This window comes from Corythoichthys intestinalis, chromosome 3, assembly GCF_030265065.1.
Source record: "Corythoichthys intestinalis isolate RoL2023-P3 chromosome 3, ASM3026506v1, whole genome shotgun sequence".
NCBI classification, from domain to species: Eukaryota; Metazoa; Chordata; class Actinopteri; order Syngnathiformes; family Syngnathidae; genus Corythoichthys; species Corythoichthys intestinalis.
This window is the reverse complement of record NC_080397.1, coordinates 11,011,636-11,028,452: the sequence shown is the minus strand read 5'-3', so window position 1 is coordinate 11,028,452 and position 16,817 is coordinate 11,011,636. Positions and strand designations below refer to the sequence as shown.

The window sequence follows — 16,817 nt, the reverse complement described above, 5'->3', positions numbered from 1 at the left end:
AATAAAATTAGGCAGTTAGCATTTATTTTACGTAAATATTATTTTACGCCAATACCTTAGCGGTTAATTTCTCCTATTGATTTTTTTCACAATGTCTCAAAATGCATGCATGGTACGAAAAATATAATATTTACCTTGAATCCTCAAACAAATCACTCCTGAGACAATCCTTCCTGTTTTTATGCGGTACAGCTTTGGTACTTTTTCAACCTAAATCCGGGGTTGGATCGCTGCATGTGTTTGAGAATAACTGTGACTGACTTCGACCAACTGAAGCGGGGTGTGGTACTGCCCCCTACTTGAAGGCGTGGCGCAGTGTCTGGGGAATGTGTCCCGTCAATATCATTATGAAGTCTATGTTCCGTACACATTTTATAACTGAACTTTGGAATGAGTTCCTTGTGATCTAGTTAACTAATATTGTTTACAAAAACGAACAAAATGACAAAATCTGTAATTGAAATAAACAAAAACTATAAATATGAATAACCCAATACAGTACAAATACAGTATTATATTTATTCACAAAATTAAAACACATTGAAATTAATGGTACAACCTTCGTTTTTGTATTTCAGCCACAGAAGCAATATTTTTGTGACAAAATTCTAAATTATTTAATATATTTTCTAAATATATAATCTTTTGCAAAACTAAAACTCATAATAAAGCTATTAAAAACTTCTTGATTGCCCAAAATATGACCTAGTTTATTCATTTTTGCTCATGGAACTTATTCAGGTACAACACGAGTAGCATTGGCAGAAAAGTTGCCTGAACTTTTGCTAACCTTTAAGCTTAAATGTCAATGTAACTAGAGTGGAGTGGATCCTTAAAGGATGCACACCATCCGTGCCAGAAGTCATACTGTAGAGAGGAACGGATGGACAAAAAGTATCAGGACGGCACTCTATTAACACTGCCTTAAGATTTTTGAAATTTATTGTTTATTTTGAAACAGTCATTCACATTCTGAAGCATCACAATTAGCTTTGGTCAAGTTTTGGTCCTTTGCATGTACAGTATATTGTGTGAGTGTTGTCATGGAGACATGAGTACATACCAACTAAACAATTCATTTTTCTAGAGGCAGTGAGACAAAATATCCATGATTTTTTTTTTTTTTTTTTTTTAAATCTAATGCAGTACGGCATTAAATATCACAATTACCTCCGCCAGTAGGTGAAACCTGTGCGAGGGGAGGCTATCTATTAGTTTCTGAATCTCTGATTTTGTTCAAGAAAACTCAAGAATTAATAAAGGGATCATTATCAAACTACCAGGATGTTTGTAATATGAAACGGAAGTGGCAATTAACTCATTTCCTGCCATTGACAGTGGCACATCAAATATATTTGAAGTGAGATGGCTATCACTGACTGCCAACCTGCCCAGTCAAAATGGATTAAACGTCTTGCGCCATCAATGGTAGCCAATGAGTTAGCTTTTGGGGTAATGCAATCCAAAGGTCACAGAGGTCATAATAATCGTTGCCAGGCCTCCCAGTCAAAAAGGATTGACCATCTAGCGGTGTCAATGGCAGCCAATAAGTTAACTTTTGGGGTAATGAGGTCAAGGTCAAAGGTCACAGAGGTCAGCCAACTGATTTTTCCATAATTTGATAATGGTTTAGCCTATTTAACTCATTTGAAGGGTAGGTGCTATGATGAGAAGAGAAAGGGTCAAATGTCAGAAATATAAAAAATGCTTTGAATTTGGCTGCTTTGGCGGAATTACAGTTTCTCTATCTTTGTTAAAACAGTGTTGTAATACTGCCATGATAAATTATGACTGATATTTTGACTCACCGCATAAGTATATTTGCATAATACCATACAGTGATACAATATTGACAAAAAAGCAACATATTGTAAAAAATCTAATCATTATTGTTTCACCTATGGTATCAATCACACTGAGCAAAAAGTATTGTGAGACATATCATTTGTCACAGTAAACCAGTATTGAGTACTGATATTGTTGCTTTCACTTTGACAATGATGTTGTATTTCTATGTGTTTGGGTTGTATTTTTTCTTCATAAAGTCCTTCTGAGACATGCATCATTTTTCAGAGCAATTTTGAATGAAAGAGCTGATACATTTTTCCTCCTTCACTGAAGAATGGCGGCGATGTAAGCGGGGTTTCCCTCACTTGGCCTTGGTGGCGTGCTTGCGGCAGACAGCCACGTAGTCCGCCACGTCGTCAGGAGAGCCCATGGCCACGGGGGCCCTCTGATGGATGCCCACCGGCTGGATGTCCAGGATGTCCTGGAAGCCCGTGGAAGCAGCGCCCCCAGCCTGCTCGATGATGAAGGCCATGGGGTTGCCCTCGTACAGCAGACGCAGCTTTCCCCGAGGAGTGAGCGTTTCATCATTGAAAAACACATACCATGTACATTTACATCTTTGAGGTAGTACTAGAGCAGTATTCATTTTGACTGTGTCTTAGTCATTGTTTAGTCATCTGAATTATTTCATTCATTCACTGCAATATGGGACTTAATTTTTGTTGTTTTAGGTCTTTTCTGTACTTTTCTAAGACTGACCTCCAACTTTAGGTTTTACCTACCTTTCCACATGCTTATGTAGAATAACTGATTAAAACCCTATGACGCTTGAATTTGCAGCTCTTAAATGTAAATTCAAGCGTCATAGGGTTTTAATCATTGATCTTGGCAGCGACCGTTTGATGAAACCCATACACTAGTTTGAAACCCTACTTTAGAAACCTAACTAGGGCTTTAAACCCTAAAAAACAAGAATGAACATTAATTATAAAAATGATTAGAAACAAGTAAAAATTATATATTAAAAAAAAAACTTTCCAAAAACATTGGCATTGACATTGGCAGATTACATAAGTACATAAAAATAGTACGGATGCAAAAATGCTAATTATATAAAATTAAAGTGAACTAAACAGCTGAAATACTACAAAAACAAAAAATATTTTTGGAAGAGAAAATTAAAAAAAAAAATATGAGGAAACGAATAACTCCTTTTTAGCTTTTATATTTTCAAAAAAATATTTTCTTAATTTTTTTTAACAGTCATTTTTCTATGTTTATTTACCATTTATTTTTAGTTGTTTTTTTTGGATGTTTAACCCCCATATTTCAATTATGAATTCCCCAAATGCTTTTTGCTGTACAGTATACAGTATATTCTAAATGTGAACTCAGGCATTAAGGGGTGAAGTTACCACCAATCAGACTGCTCCTCTCATTCCCTTAACTCATCCGCTGCCATTGATGATGCTAGACGTTCGATCTATTTGAAGTGGAAGGTCCCTTCCGCTTCAAATGGATCGGACATCTCCTAGTGATAAAAAAATTTAACTTGGAGCGTGTTAAGTTTTATTTGATAGTGGTTTATGGTTATTGTTTGTATTCACTGTAGTACTTGCACGGTACAGAGTCAAGTAAGGCTTTTGATACTACCTCAAAAAGCGGAAATTTGTACAAATGCTCGGCGTAAGCACTCACCTTTCCCTCGGGGCTCTTTGAGTTGCCTGGATACAAAAAGATCCCGCCGTACATGAGTGTCCGATGCACGTCAGCCACCATGGAGCCGATGTAGCGAGCGCCGTATGGCTCGGTCCCGTCCTGCCGTCAGTAAGCAGTTTATTTTCAGTTGACAACAGGGTAGCCACAAATGATTATTTTGATAGTCACCAGTTATTTTTGCAATGAGTCGACGAATCCAATTATATATAAAGCATGTTATTTACTCCTATTTATTTAATCCTGGTCTTTACATTTTAGCCGGAAAGTGAGAAAAGTTGGACTACATAGATGTTTATTATGTAGATACAGTGCCTTGCAAAAGTATTTGGCCCCCTTGAACCTTGCAACCTTTTGCCACATTTCAGGCTTCAAACATAAAGATATAAAATTTTAATTTTTTTGTGAAGAATCAACAACAAGTGGGACACAATCGTGAAGTGGAACAACATTTATTGGATAATTTAAACTTTTTTAACAAATAAAAAACTGAAAAGTGGGGCGTGCAATATTATTCGGCCCCCTTGCGTTAATACTTTGTAGCGCCACCTTTTGCTCCAATTACAGCTGCAAGTCGCTTGGGGTATGTTTCTATCAGTTTTGCACATCGAGAGACTGACATTCTTGCCCATTCTTCCTTGCAAAACAGCTCGAGCTCAGTGAGGTTGGATGGAGAGTGTTTGTGAACAGCAGTCTTCAGCTCTTTCCACAGATTCTCGATTGGATTCAGGTCTGGACTTTGACTTGGCCATTCTAACACCTGGATACGTTTATTTTTGAACCATTCCATTGTAGATTTGGCTTTATGTTTTGGATCATTGTCCTGTTGGAAGATAAATCTCCGTCCCAGTCTCAGGTCTTGTGCAGATACCAACAGGTTTTCTTCCAGAATGTTCCTGTATTTGGCTGCATCCATCTTCCCGTCAATTTTAACCATCTTCCCTGTCCCTGCTGAAGAAAAGCAGGCCCAAACCATGATGCTGCCACCACCATGTTTGACATTGGGGATGCTGTGTTCAGGGTGATGAGCTGTGTTGCTTTTACGCCAAACATATCGTTTTGCATTGTGGCCAAAAAGTTCAATTTTGGTTTCATCTGACCAGAGCACCTTCTTCCACATGTTTGGTGTGTCTCCCAGGTGGCTTGTGGCAAACTTTAAACGAGACTTTTTATGGATATACACTCTTCCATAAGGGCCAGATTTGTGCAGTTGTTGTCCTATGGACAGACTCTCCCACCTCAGCTGTAGATCTCTGCAGTTCATCCAGAGTGATCATGGGCCTCTTGGCTGCATCTCTGATCAGTTTTCTCCTTGTTTGAGAAGAAAGTTTGGAAGGACGGCCGGGTCTTGGTAGATTTGCAGTGGTCTGATGCTCCTTCCATTTCAATATGATGGCTTGCACAGTGCTCCTTGAGATGTTTAAAGCTTGGGAAATCTTTTTGTATCCAAATCCGGCTTTAAACTTCTCCACAACAGTGTCTCGGACCTGTCTGGTGTGTTCCTTGGTTTTCATAATGCTCTCTGCACTTTAAACAGAACCCTGAGACTACCACAGATCAGGTGCATTTATGCGTAGACTTGATTACACACAGGTCGATTCTTTTTATCATCATAAGCCCTTTGGGAAAACATTGGAACTTTTAGAGATCCCCACTGAACTTCTGGAGTGAGTTTGCTGCACTGAAAGTAAAGGGGCCGAATAATATTGCACGCCCCACTTTTCAGTTTTTTATTTGTTAAAAAAGTTTAAATTATCCAATAAATGTTGTTCCACTTCACGATTGTGTCCCACTTGTTGTTGATTCTTGACAAAAAAATTAAATTTCATATCTTTATGTTTGAAGCCTGAAATGTGGCAAAAGGTTGCAAGATTCAAGGGGGCCGAACACTTTTGCAAGGCACTGTATCATTATTATACAAGCAAAGTCTGATGTTATTCTGATTACAGTAATTTTCGGACTATACGGTGCCCCACTAAATTTGACAAAGAAACTATTTGTTTCTATATAAGCCGCACAGGACTACAAACCGGAGGGTTAAAAACGAAGGGAAGAAGTAATGGCTTATATTAAAAAAATTACGGAAATTACAAAGCCCACTTCCATTCAGGATTTAAGAAATCTAAGAACTATTTCAGTTTTTTCTCCTCTCTTTTCTTTAACCAAACCCCCGTCAAAAAACATTACTAAAAAAAAATAATTATAAAAAAAACATATAAATTACTGCACATTAATTATTAAAGGAAACCTTAGACTTAAAAGACTTGTAGGCTCTAATAAGCCACAGTTGTTCTCTTTTACTAAAATATGTTATTCAAAAGACATAAAATATTGCCTTTGATTTAAAAATCTATAATATTTAGTACGTTTTGACCTACGGAGGGCACCATGTTTTATGGACGCTCGGGGTGATGACTTAGATTGTCATTTGCCACGTTTCTTTAGTGCGCCAAGAACCCATAAGAAAGGAGGTGGGGTTGCCAGTCTGATCAGGGACAGTTTTCAATGCACGAATATTTCATGTGGTCAGTTTGATTCCTTTGAGTATATTGTCATTCAGCTAAAAAGCCCTTGCAGAGCTGCCTTGGTAACAATTTACAGACCACCGAAGTATAACACAATATTTTTTGATGAGCTTACCAAAATACTGTCTTCCGTCTGCATGGACTTTGATTGTGTTGTTTTAGTGCGTGACTTTAACATTCATGTTGATAATCCTGAAGAAGGATGTGCTAGAGAGCTTTTAAATATTTTGGATACATTTGGTTTATTCCAGCATGTCACAGTTCCAACACATAACAGAGGGCACATACTGGACTTAATAATATCCAAAGGTCTTAACATCTCTGAGGTCACAGTGAATGATGTTGCTCTATCTGATCACTACTGCATTATGTTTAAAATGACCACCCCTGTCCATCCTCTGAAAAGGGAAACAGAGGTGATTAGGAAGCATTACATAAGTGATAACACATGTGCGTTATTCACACAGGCCTATGCCTCATCATTAACCCCTACAATAGCTCCAGCGGAAGAACTTGTAAATAGTTTCAGTTCCAGTGTGATGACTGTAATGGACACTATTGCCCCGATTAAGACAAAAACTTTGTCAAGAAAGAAGAGGTCACCCTGGAGAAATGCCATACTAGCTATAAAACAAAAGCAAGTTTGTAGACGAGCAGAACGCAGATGGCGAAAAAACAAACTCCTAGTATTTTATGATATCTACAAAGAGAGTCTTCGGAAATACAACCAGGAACTGAAAAATGCTAGACAATCATATTTTTCAGAGATCATTAGTAGAAACACCAACAATACTCGCACACTATTTTCTGTTGTTGACAAACTGACAAACCCACAAGCATCAATACCTCAGGAATTGGCATCTGAGGTGTCCTGTAATAATTTCGCAGCATTCTTTACACACAAAGTACTAAAGATTAGACAGACTGTGTGCAACTCCGGATTAACAAATGTTACACTAAACGCCTCCCAAAATGTCCCCCACGTCAATCTTAGACAGTTTAGCCTCTTGGACTATGCCACTTTAACAGAAATTGTGTCGAAATTAAAGCCCACAACATGCTGCCTTGACATCCTTCCTTCAAACTTTTTCAAAACTGTTTTTCATTGCATAGCCCCAGACATACATCAGATTATAATTACTTCCCTCCAAACAGGAGAGTTTCCTCAGACTTTAAAAACTGCAGTAATAAAACCTCTCCTAAAAAAACCTAATCTGGATGCCTCAACCATTAGTAATTACAGGCCAATATCAAATCTGACATTCCTGGGGAAAATTATCGAAAGGGTTGTGTTTGAACAGATCCAGACTTTTATGATGCAAAACAATCTTTTTAACTCATTTCAGTCTGGATTTCGGCCACAACACAGCACCGGGACCGTGCTTATCAAAGTCCTAAATGATATTCGTCGGAATACCGATGCAGGCAAATCATCTGTTCTGCTACTATTGGATCTCAGCGCCGCATTTGACACGGTTGATCACAAGATACTACTCAACAGATTGGAACAGTGGGTAGGGCTTACTGACAGTATTCTTCAGTGGTTCACATCCTATTTACATGATAGGGATTTCTTTGTGTCAATCGGAAACCATCAGTCAGAACGAACCAAATTCACGTGTGGAGTCCCTCAAGGGTCAATTCTTGGACCACTCTTATTTAACATCTATATGCTTCCGTTAGCTCAGATAATGGAACAGTATGACATCTCCTATCACGCCTATGCAGATGACACACAACTGTGCATTTCTTTGTCCCCACATGATTATAGTCCCTTAGTCTCCCTGAGTAAATGCATTCATCAAATCAATGAATGGATGTGCCAGAATTTTCTCCAGTTAAATGTGGAGAAGACAGAGGTGATCATTTTTAGGCCAAAAAAGGAAAGGTCAAAGATAAGCAGCCAACTTAGCACAATGTCACTTACAGCTACAAATCAAGTCAGAAACCTTGGCGTAATTATTGACTCAGACCTAAAATTTGATAGCCATCTAAAGTCCGTCACTAAATCCGCTTATTACCACCTAAAAAATATAACCAGAATTAAGGGGCTTCTGACTCAACAAGACATGGAAAAACTTATGCATGCATTCATTTTCAGCAGATTGGACTACTGCAACGGTATATTTACAGGTCTTGATAAAAAACCAGTCAGGAAGCTGCAGCTAGTACAGAATGCTGCAGCCAGAGTCCTCACAAATACAAGAAAGCTGGACCACATTACACCGGTCTTGAAATCGCTACACTGGCTTCCAGTGAGTCAAAGGATAGACTATAAAATACTACTGCTCGTCTACAAAACACTTAATGGCCTTGGACCAAAATACATGCTTGACTTGTTAGATTCCTATGAGACATCTAGACCCCTAAGGTCGTCTGGAACGGGTCTTCTGCATGTTCCAAGAACAAGAACCAAGCAGGGTGAGGCAGCATTTAGTTATTATGCTCCTCACCTCTGGAACAAGTTACCCGAACGTCTGAAGTATGCTCAAACTGTTAGCTCCTTTAAATCAGGGCTAAAAACGTTTTTGTTTAGCACTGCATATCCATAACTGTCTATATATTTCAATCTACCTGCCTTCTATTCCTCTTGTGCTTATCTCCATTGCTGATTTCAATGATTATTAGTAGTAGTAGTTTTTGCTTTATTTTTATTTTTGTTTTATTTTTATTTATTTATTTTTATTCTGTGATTAAATGCGATCTTTTGTCTTGGTTTTTACGTTGTGTTGATTTAAATGTGATTTCTATGGTCTTTATGTGATGTAAAGCACTTTGAATTGCCTTGTGTTGAATTGTGCTATATAAATAAATTTGCCTTGCCTTGCCTTGCCTTACATGGAGCCAAATATTCCAATTACAATCGGAATATTTGTTCAAACCGAATAAATGTGTTCCATATAAACACCTCATTCGGAATGAACAGGCCCAAACCGAATGGAATTTCATTCCGTTTCACAGGGGTGGAATATTCCTTTTCCCAAACCGATTAGAAGTAAAATTATATCATGTAAACAGGGAAGCGGAGTGGTGTCTGGTTGCGTTCTTTCTGCACATGCTCCGTACTGACGTGCTGACGTCACTTGGTGACGTAAGTAACGTCACTTGCAACATGGCTTCCAAGCACAGCGCACCTAATTGGAGTCCGGCGGAAAGATTATATTTAATTCAAACTTTAAAAGAATTGAATATAATTGCTCGCTTGGACGGGCGTAAAACGAGGAACAGTGAACTATTTAAAAAAGTTCACGAGAGGTTACACGAAGCTGGAATAGACCGGAGCGTTGACCAGATTAGAAACCGGTGGAAAACCGGCTACTACAAGGCAAAAGAGCAAAACAGCAGAAGCGGATACGACCCCACAAACACAACAAGTGGGTTAAAGTTAAAACAGCAGCACTCTGACGTTCGATCTCCATGTTTTGCAACGTGACGCTTTGTTTTGATTAATCTGCGCATGTCAGACGGCAGTTGTCAAACGTCCTTTCGGAATAAAGGCAGACACATGTAAACGCTGGATCGGAATAGATGAAGTGACATGTAAACAGCTGATGTGAAATTTCCATTCGGAATGATTTGAATCGGTATGAATAAAAGTCAGCATGTAAACGTGGCTAAAGTCACTCGACGAATACTACCGGGTTGCTGTAATTCCTTCTACAGGGCGAGACGTCCAACATATGCGCTCATCGGTTAAAAGCGGCGAGTACTTACCATTTGTGTTTTTCTTGAGTCTTTTATTTCATTTCATTGCATCAAAATACTTTTGCATGTGTTTCCCTCTCATACATTTAAGCATTGTGCTTTCTTGTGGTAGCGTATTTAAACCACCCTTATTTGAAATTACTACGTTTAAGTATTTCCTTAAGGCATCTTTAGTATGTTCTGTCTGTATGCATCTAAACAAAACAAGCTGAAAGCGCACGGTAGTACTTTGGGTGTCAAATTTGCCTCTTCTAGCACGTTTTGCCTGTGTAGCACATTTTGGCAGAACACCGTTTTTTTTTAAATCCTACTCTCGTCTCCTTTAGTCCAGTCTTTCCTGTTTATTTTGCTTTTGCTGCTCTTTTTGTGAAATATCGACAGTGCTCACTCATGTTCCTCTCGGGTTCAAATTGAATTGTTTGAACAGATGACATGTCGCTAGAGTCATACTGTGGAAGCCCGGCAGAGTAACCATGTGACGTCACCGCCCTGCCACGTCAACAACAATGGCAACCTGCTAGTTAAACTAATTTTACAAATTGCATTAAAACGAAAACATCAAGAAGGATTCATCTTTTAAGAACTATAAGTCTTTTTAACCGTGGATCTCTTTAAGAATCCATCCATCCATCCATCCATCCATCCATCCATCCATCCATCCATCCATACATCCATACATACATATATTATATACTGTGTATGTATGTTTAAAAAAGTCTAAAAAATACAATGATTTTAGGTATAATTTAGTTCTTGGCAATGATTACACATTTTAATCGCATAACATTACTGTGATTACTGTATATACTTGCATATAGGTCGCACCCCTAGTTTGAGTTTTATATATACTGTGTATGTATGTTTAAAAAAGTCTAAAAAATACAATGATTTTAGGTATAATTTAGTTCTTGGCAATGATTACACATTTTAATCGCATAACATTACTGTGATTACTGTATATACTTGCATATAGGTCGCACCCCTAGTTTGAGTTTTAAAAAGTAGGCAATTTAGGTTGAACCTCATATTGGTTGTACCACAGCATTGGAGATTTCTGGGCTAATTTCTGGGCACATTTTCAATACCAATATGAGTGAAACAAATGAAATCAAATGAAACTTGATACATTTCACTGTGATTTAAGGACTATTTTCATTACTTGACTGTATGTTTTACAACTATATGTACACTACACAAACAATGCCAATGTGGTGAATATATTGAGTTTCTAGTTGTTGTTTTTAACTCTTCCTCGGCATGGGTATCTGCCTTGCTTAAGTTCTGAAAGGAGTTTTTTGCTCTCTCCTAGAGCACCGTCTTGAGGTCGCTTGGCAACATTGTTTGTTTATTATATATACTGTAAATAAATTGATAAATAAAAACACCGCAAATGAAAACAAAATCAATTAAAATAAAATGAATAAAACCCTAAATATACAGTGGTAGCGACCTGAACACTCTAAAGTTGATTTTAAGTAAAAAAAAAAATATATATATATATATAATTTATTTGATAACATATTCGTTCATTCGTTTATTCACCCCTCCCAGTCAAAGTGTATTGGATTTCTAGCACCATCAGTGGTAGCCAAATGAGTTAAATGAGTGCCCGAAAAAGCGTTAAGAAAAAAAAAAAATACATCCAACACCCCCATAACCCACGTGAGGATAAGTGGCTTCGGAAAACAAATGAATACATAAAATTTAATATACAAAAAGAGGATTTTGACTGTTTTTAGGTCAACAATATCATTAAACGATTTGAAATTTCTATCCCAATAGTTAGGTTAATTTCATATGGGATTAATTGATTGCAGCATTTAAGAAAGGGAAGAGGAAGGTTGAAAAAAAAAAGATTTAGCAAGCTGACTTCCTGGAGGTTCTGTCAACATTACCTGAGGAAACTTCTTATTGCTCAAATACTCGATGACGGCCGGCTCAAAGTATTTGGAATAGCCTTCGTTCAAGCTGTAGATCTTGCCCTTTTTTTTGATCCTCACGTTCCGCTCGGTCAGGATGAACTCACCGATGGCCTGGCAAATCAATTGAAATGATTTTTTCCCTTTTCCTTCAGAGTTGTCGTATCACGGTTTCGGGGTTGTACGGACCGGGTCGAGCATAAAGCAGTTAACTCCGGTTCCGGTGGAGAGCACCATCATGGTGGCGCTGCCGTAGAGGGCATAGCCAGCCGCCACCAGGTTCCTACCGGGCTGTAAGGCATCCTTCTCGCAAGGCTCGCCGTCCTCACTTTCCTGCCAGAAAAGATGGCAGATGTTAGTTGCAAACTTTTTGTAACAGGGAAAATAAAGTTAACTTATTCACTGACATTGATGGCGATAGACGTCCAATCCATTTGGACTGGATTGGGAGGGCTGTCAGCGACCGTTTGATGGAACCCCGTCATTAGTTTGAAACCCAACTTTGGAACACTAACTCAGGTTTGATAAACCCAACTTTGGAACCTAGGTAACTAGTTTTGAATCCTATGTAGGATTTTAAACCCTTCTTTGGAACCTTAACCCCAGTTTAAAACCTTATTTTCGAACCCTAACACTAGTTTGGAACCCTAAATAGCCTTTGAAACCTGAACCATAGTTTTGAACCCTTAGTCTTATTTCAAACAGTACTTTGGAACCTTAACCTTGGTTTTAAACCCTAGTTAGAAACCCTAACTTCGGGTTTGAAACATTACTTTGGAACCCTAACACTACTTTGAAACCCTAAATTCAAACCCTTTCCCCAAATTCGAAACCTTAACTTGAATTTAAAACCCTAATTTGAAACCTTAACTAAAAATGTGAATTTACTGACTGTTATTGACATCTGTCGCCGTCAATAAGTCTTTGCCCACCACCATTTCAGGTGGTAAGTTGGTGCATGTACCCTCTTGTAGATGGAAAAGATTGTTCCAATGGAGACCAAGCAGTCAATGTTAGATGAACCATCCAGCGGGTCGAAACACACAATGTACTTGCCCTGTGGAGAAGACATTTTAGCTCATTTCCAATGTTTTGTTTTCAGGTTAATTTACCCTGGTCTCAGGTTCTACGATGATGGCTTTTTCGTTTTCCTCCGAAACCAGAACGCAGGATGTGAAGGATGACTTGATCATGTTGATGACCAGGTCATTGGACAGAATGTCCAGCTTCTTCACCTGGTCGCCCGTCACGTTGGTGCTTCCCGCGATGCCGTAGCTTCATATGAAAACAGGACAAGTAGGAGTGTCAAGATCAAAACTTTATAAAAAAAAAAAAACAACAACAACAACAACATTAAAGTCATTATAAGTAACATTTCTTTTTTTAATGGGTACATAAATGGTTAAAGTTTTTAAAATTACAGTGGTATGAAAAAGCATCTGAACCTTTTGTAATTTCTCACATTTCTGCATAAAATCACCATCAAATGTGAACTGATCTTTGTCAAAATCTCACAGATGAAAAAACAGTGTCTGCTTTAACTTTAACCACCCAAGCATTTAGAGGTTTTCATATTTTAATGAGGACAGCATGCAAACAATGACAGAGGGGGGAAAAATACGTAAGTGAACCATCACATTTCATATTTTGTGCCCCCTCCTTAGGCAGCAATAACTTCTTCATCTTTAGGTCATGCCACTGCATCTCAATGGGGTTCAAGTCTGGACTTGGCCACTCCAGAACGTGTATTTTGTTCTTCTGAAACCATTCTGAAGTTGATTTACTCCTGTGTTTTGGATCATTGTCTTTTTGCAGCATCCGTCCTCTTTTTATCTTCAACCGTCTGACAGACGGCCTCAGGTTTTCCTTCAAAACATCCTGATAAACTTTTGAATTCATTCTTCCATTTTTGATTGCAAGTTGTCCAGCCCCAAATCATGATGCTCCTTCCACCATGCTTCACGGTGGGGATGGTTAGTGAGCTTTTCCATTTTTCCTGCACACATGACGTAGTGTGTTATTCCCAAACAATTGAACTTTGGTTTCATTAGTCCACAAAATATTTTGCCAAAAACATCTGTGGAGTGTCCAAGTGACTTGTTGCGAACATTAAACGAGCAACAATGTTTTTTTTTAGACAGCAGTGGCTTTCTCCGTTGAGTCCTCCCATGAACACCATTCTTGGCCATAGTTTTACATATACAGTGTAGTTGATGTTCTCTAGGGTTCTTTTTTTTACCTCTCTCAGTATTCTGCACTGAACTCTTGGCGTCATCTTTGGTAGGCGGCCACACCTTGGGAGAGAAGCAACAGTGCCAAACTCTCTTCATTTGTAGACAACTTCTTTGACTGTCGACTGATTAACATCCAGACTTTTAGAGGTTTTGTATCCTTTCCCAGCTTTATACAAATCAACCAGCCTTGATCACAGGTCTTCAGACAGCTGTTTTGACCGAGCCATGATGCACATCAGACAGTGCTTATCATCAAGACATTTCTCACCAGGAGTGTGTTTTATAGTGGGCAGGGCAGCTTTTAACCACTCAATAGTCATTGGGCACACACCTGACTTAAAATGTTTGGTAAAAATTGGTTTTAATTGCTCTTTAAGTCTCCTTAGGCAGAGGGCTCACTTACTCATTTTTCCCCTTCTGTTTGCCTACTATCCTCATTAAAATATGAAGACCTATAAATGTTTGGGGGGGGTTTAGTTAAAGCAGACACTGTATTTTCATCTGTTTGACTTTGACAAAGATCAGATCACATTTGATGGTGATTTTATGCAGAAATGTGAGACATTCCAAAAGGTTGAGATACTTTTTCATACCACCGTAATTTAAAAAACTTTATACCATACCTCTGTACTTATTAAATAAGTACATTTTGATTAGCGAATTGGATTACGCCTTTATCATTTCAAATACAGTAAATATTTAGAATTTTACAAAAAAAAAAAACAAAAAAAAAAATGTTTTGTAAATAACTAATTTAGAAAAGTTTTTATGACTAGAAATTCACAAAACGTGTAAAATTGTTTATCAACACTTTTGTTCCTTGGACTTTTTTTTTTTTTTTTTTTTAAATATAAAACATTAAAAATGAGCAAATGCTCCTTTCCTGGCATCCTCCCAATTCCAATGGATTTGACGTCTATCCTCGTCAATGGCATCGAATGATTTAAAACACTGAACCCCTCAGTTAGATCTTTTTGGTATAACTTTTGTTGGTTTGTGATTGGTCATATCGATAAAAGATTTTTTTTTTTTTTTTTTTTTTTTTTCTTAAATTTTGGATAATATAAGATCTATAGTATAGATCTTATTGAATTTATTATAGCTAAATTTCATATTCACAGGAGCAAATTTACTGACAGGAAGCCATGTTTTGCTGCACTGTGCAACGAGTTCGAACATTATATTCGATGAATAATGAAGCAATTCAAACTATTAATACATGAACTGTATTTGGTATATTGTTTAGATCTTTTTTCTTTTTTTTTCTTTTTATGTTTTGTACTTTTTGTATGCACGCACGTATATTTAAGTCTATGTATGTATGTTGATCTGTATTGTTCAAGTATTAATATACATTGTTGAAAACAAATAATAAAACACTGAAACGGAAATCGTGTACACTTTCATAGTAATAGTAGTTGAACCATAACAGAAAAAAAAAAGAAAGAAAAAAAGTTGAACCATGAGAAGTCAAAGTGGGCGTGGGCTCAGGTATGTGCTTCCTGATTGGTCCCAGCAAAACCTGAATCTCCAGCTCGGTCTGTGCCAACGTGGATGATCCAATCGGGACCCAAACGCATCCCGCTGACGAATAATCATTTTAAAAAGTACAGTCTCGACTACTTACAGGTGAGCGATGCCCGCTTTGCGCACCGCGCTGGAGATGGCTTTGACGGCCGTGCACAAGGAGTTGAGCAGCCGGGTGAGCTCCCCGGTCCCTTTCACCCGGCGGCCCTCCTCCATGACGAAGCGGGTCACGGTGACCACGTTGGTGTCAAAAGTACCTCGGTCGGACATGATTGCAAACCCTCCCCCCAAAATGAAAAAGTTTAGTCCAGAGGAGGAAGTGCCGCGGGACTTAAATGCTGCCCTGACGCGGAACTCGATCAACCAATCAGAGAGGAGAGAGGAGAGAATGGGTGGGGCCTGTGGAGCAATACACTGGTTCCCTTTGTGACAACTTTAGATGTGATAACATGGAGTGTGAGCTCCACAATGGAAAGTGACTGTGCAATTTATTTAGCAATAACCAAGTTTGATAATGACGTGTTGAGAAATGTTTCACATGTCCACATTCTTCTTTCGCAAAACAGCAGAAACCTAGAGGGAAATCTATTTTAAAAAATTCAATGTTTGATATTTTCACTGTCTCATGTGATGTTATGAAAAATAATATCGTCTCTTAATTAAAAAAAAACCCCACTATACCTTGTAAGAGCACATCATTTCACACGCTTTATTTCACCTCTACAGGCAGTGGGAGAACATTGTGTTATGTGTGTGTATTGGAAGTTTTAAGTTTCCACATGTCAAACAAGCTATTGTTGTATCTGTTTGCAGTGCAAAAGAAGTGGTTGGCACACACAAAGACCTTTAACTCAACCTTTAAATCAACTGTGATGCAAAACCTATGTCACTTGTGCATGCAAATGTCATTTTCAGGCTCGAAACTTTGCTCTAAGCGTTAAAAAACTACAAAGGACTACAAAACGTTTGGTTTGTCGCCGTTGTTGTCTGCGCTTTCACCACAAGATGGCGACCTCGGATACAGGTTTGGTTCTGCTGTAGTGCCATCTGTGACACAGCTGTCGACAGTGATTTTTTTTTGAGAGCGAGAACGAAAAGTGGATTTTGTATGAGGTAAAATTGATTTTGGTTTGTGTTTTTTTTTCTCTATGTGGCAAAATTGATTTTTGTATGTGGCAAAATGGATTTTCGCATGTGGCATTTTTATTTGATATGTGGCATTTTTTGGTATGTGGCAAAATGGATTTTGGTTTGTGGCATTTTCATGTTTTTGCTATGTGGCAAAATGGATTCTGTAAGTGGCATTTTTATTTGGTATGTGGCATTGTTTTTTTTGTTTTTTTTTATATGTGACAAAATGGATTTGGTATGTGGCAAAGTGGATTTTGGAATGTAGCATTTTT

General features: G+C 38.1%; 1 protein-coding gene across 1 annotated transcript; it reads right to left on the bottom strand.

The window, feature by feature from the left end:
* Positions 1-658: 658 nt before the first annotated feature.
* On the bottom strand, positions 659-15,788 carry LOC130913876 (fructose-1,6-bisphosphatase 1-like). The gene is made up of 7 exons (XM_057832787.1): positions 15,515-15,788; positions 12,766-12,928; positions 12,618-12,710; positions 11,843-11,986; positions 11,630-11,767; positions 3,487-3,606; positions 659-2,347 (listed from the first exon to the last, which is right to left on the bottom strand). Exons 1-7 carry the CDS (start codon positions 15,682-15,684, stop codon positions 2,150-2,152), a joined length of 1,026 nt encoding a protein of 341 aa, XP_057688770.1. The 5' UTR covers positions 15,685-15,788; the 3' UTR covers positions 659-2,149.
* Between the last annotated feature and the right edge of the window lie 1,029 nt (positions 15,789-16,817).

Coding starts and splice junctions, on each gene's coding strand:
- LOC130913876 (XM_057832787.1), bottom strand. CDS start 15,684: ATGTCCGACCGAGGTACTTTTGACACCAACGTGGTCACCGTGACCCGC. Junction 11,987..12,617: donor TCTTTTCCATCTACAAGAGG/GTACATGCACCA, acceptor CTTTTCTGGCAG/GAAAGTGAGGACGGCGAGCC. Junction 11,768..11,842: donor ACTGCTTTATGCTCGACCCG/GTCCGTACAACC, acceptor TTGATTTGCCAG/GCCATCGGTGAGTTCATCCT.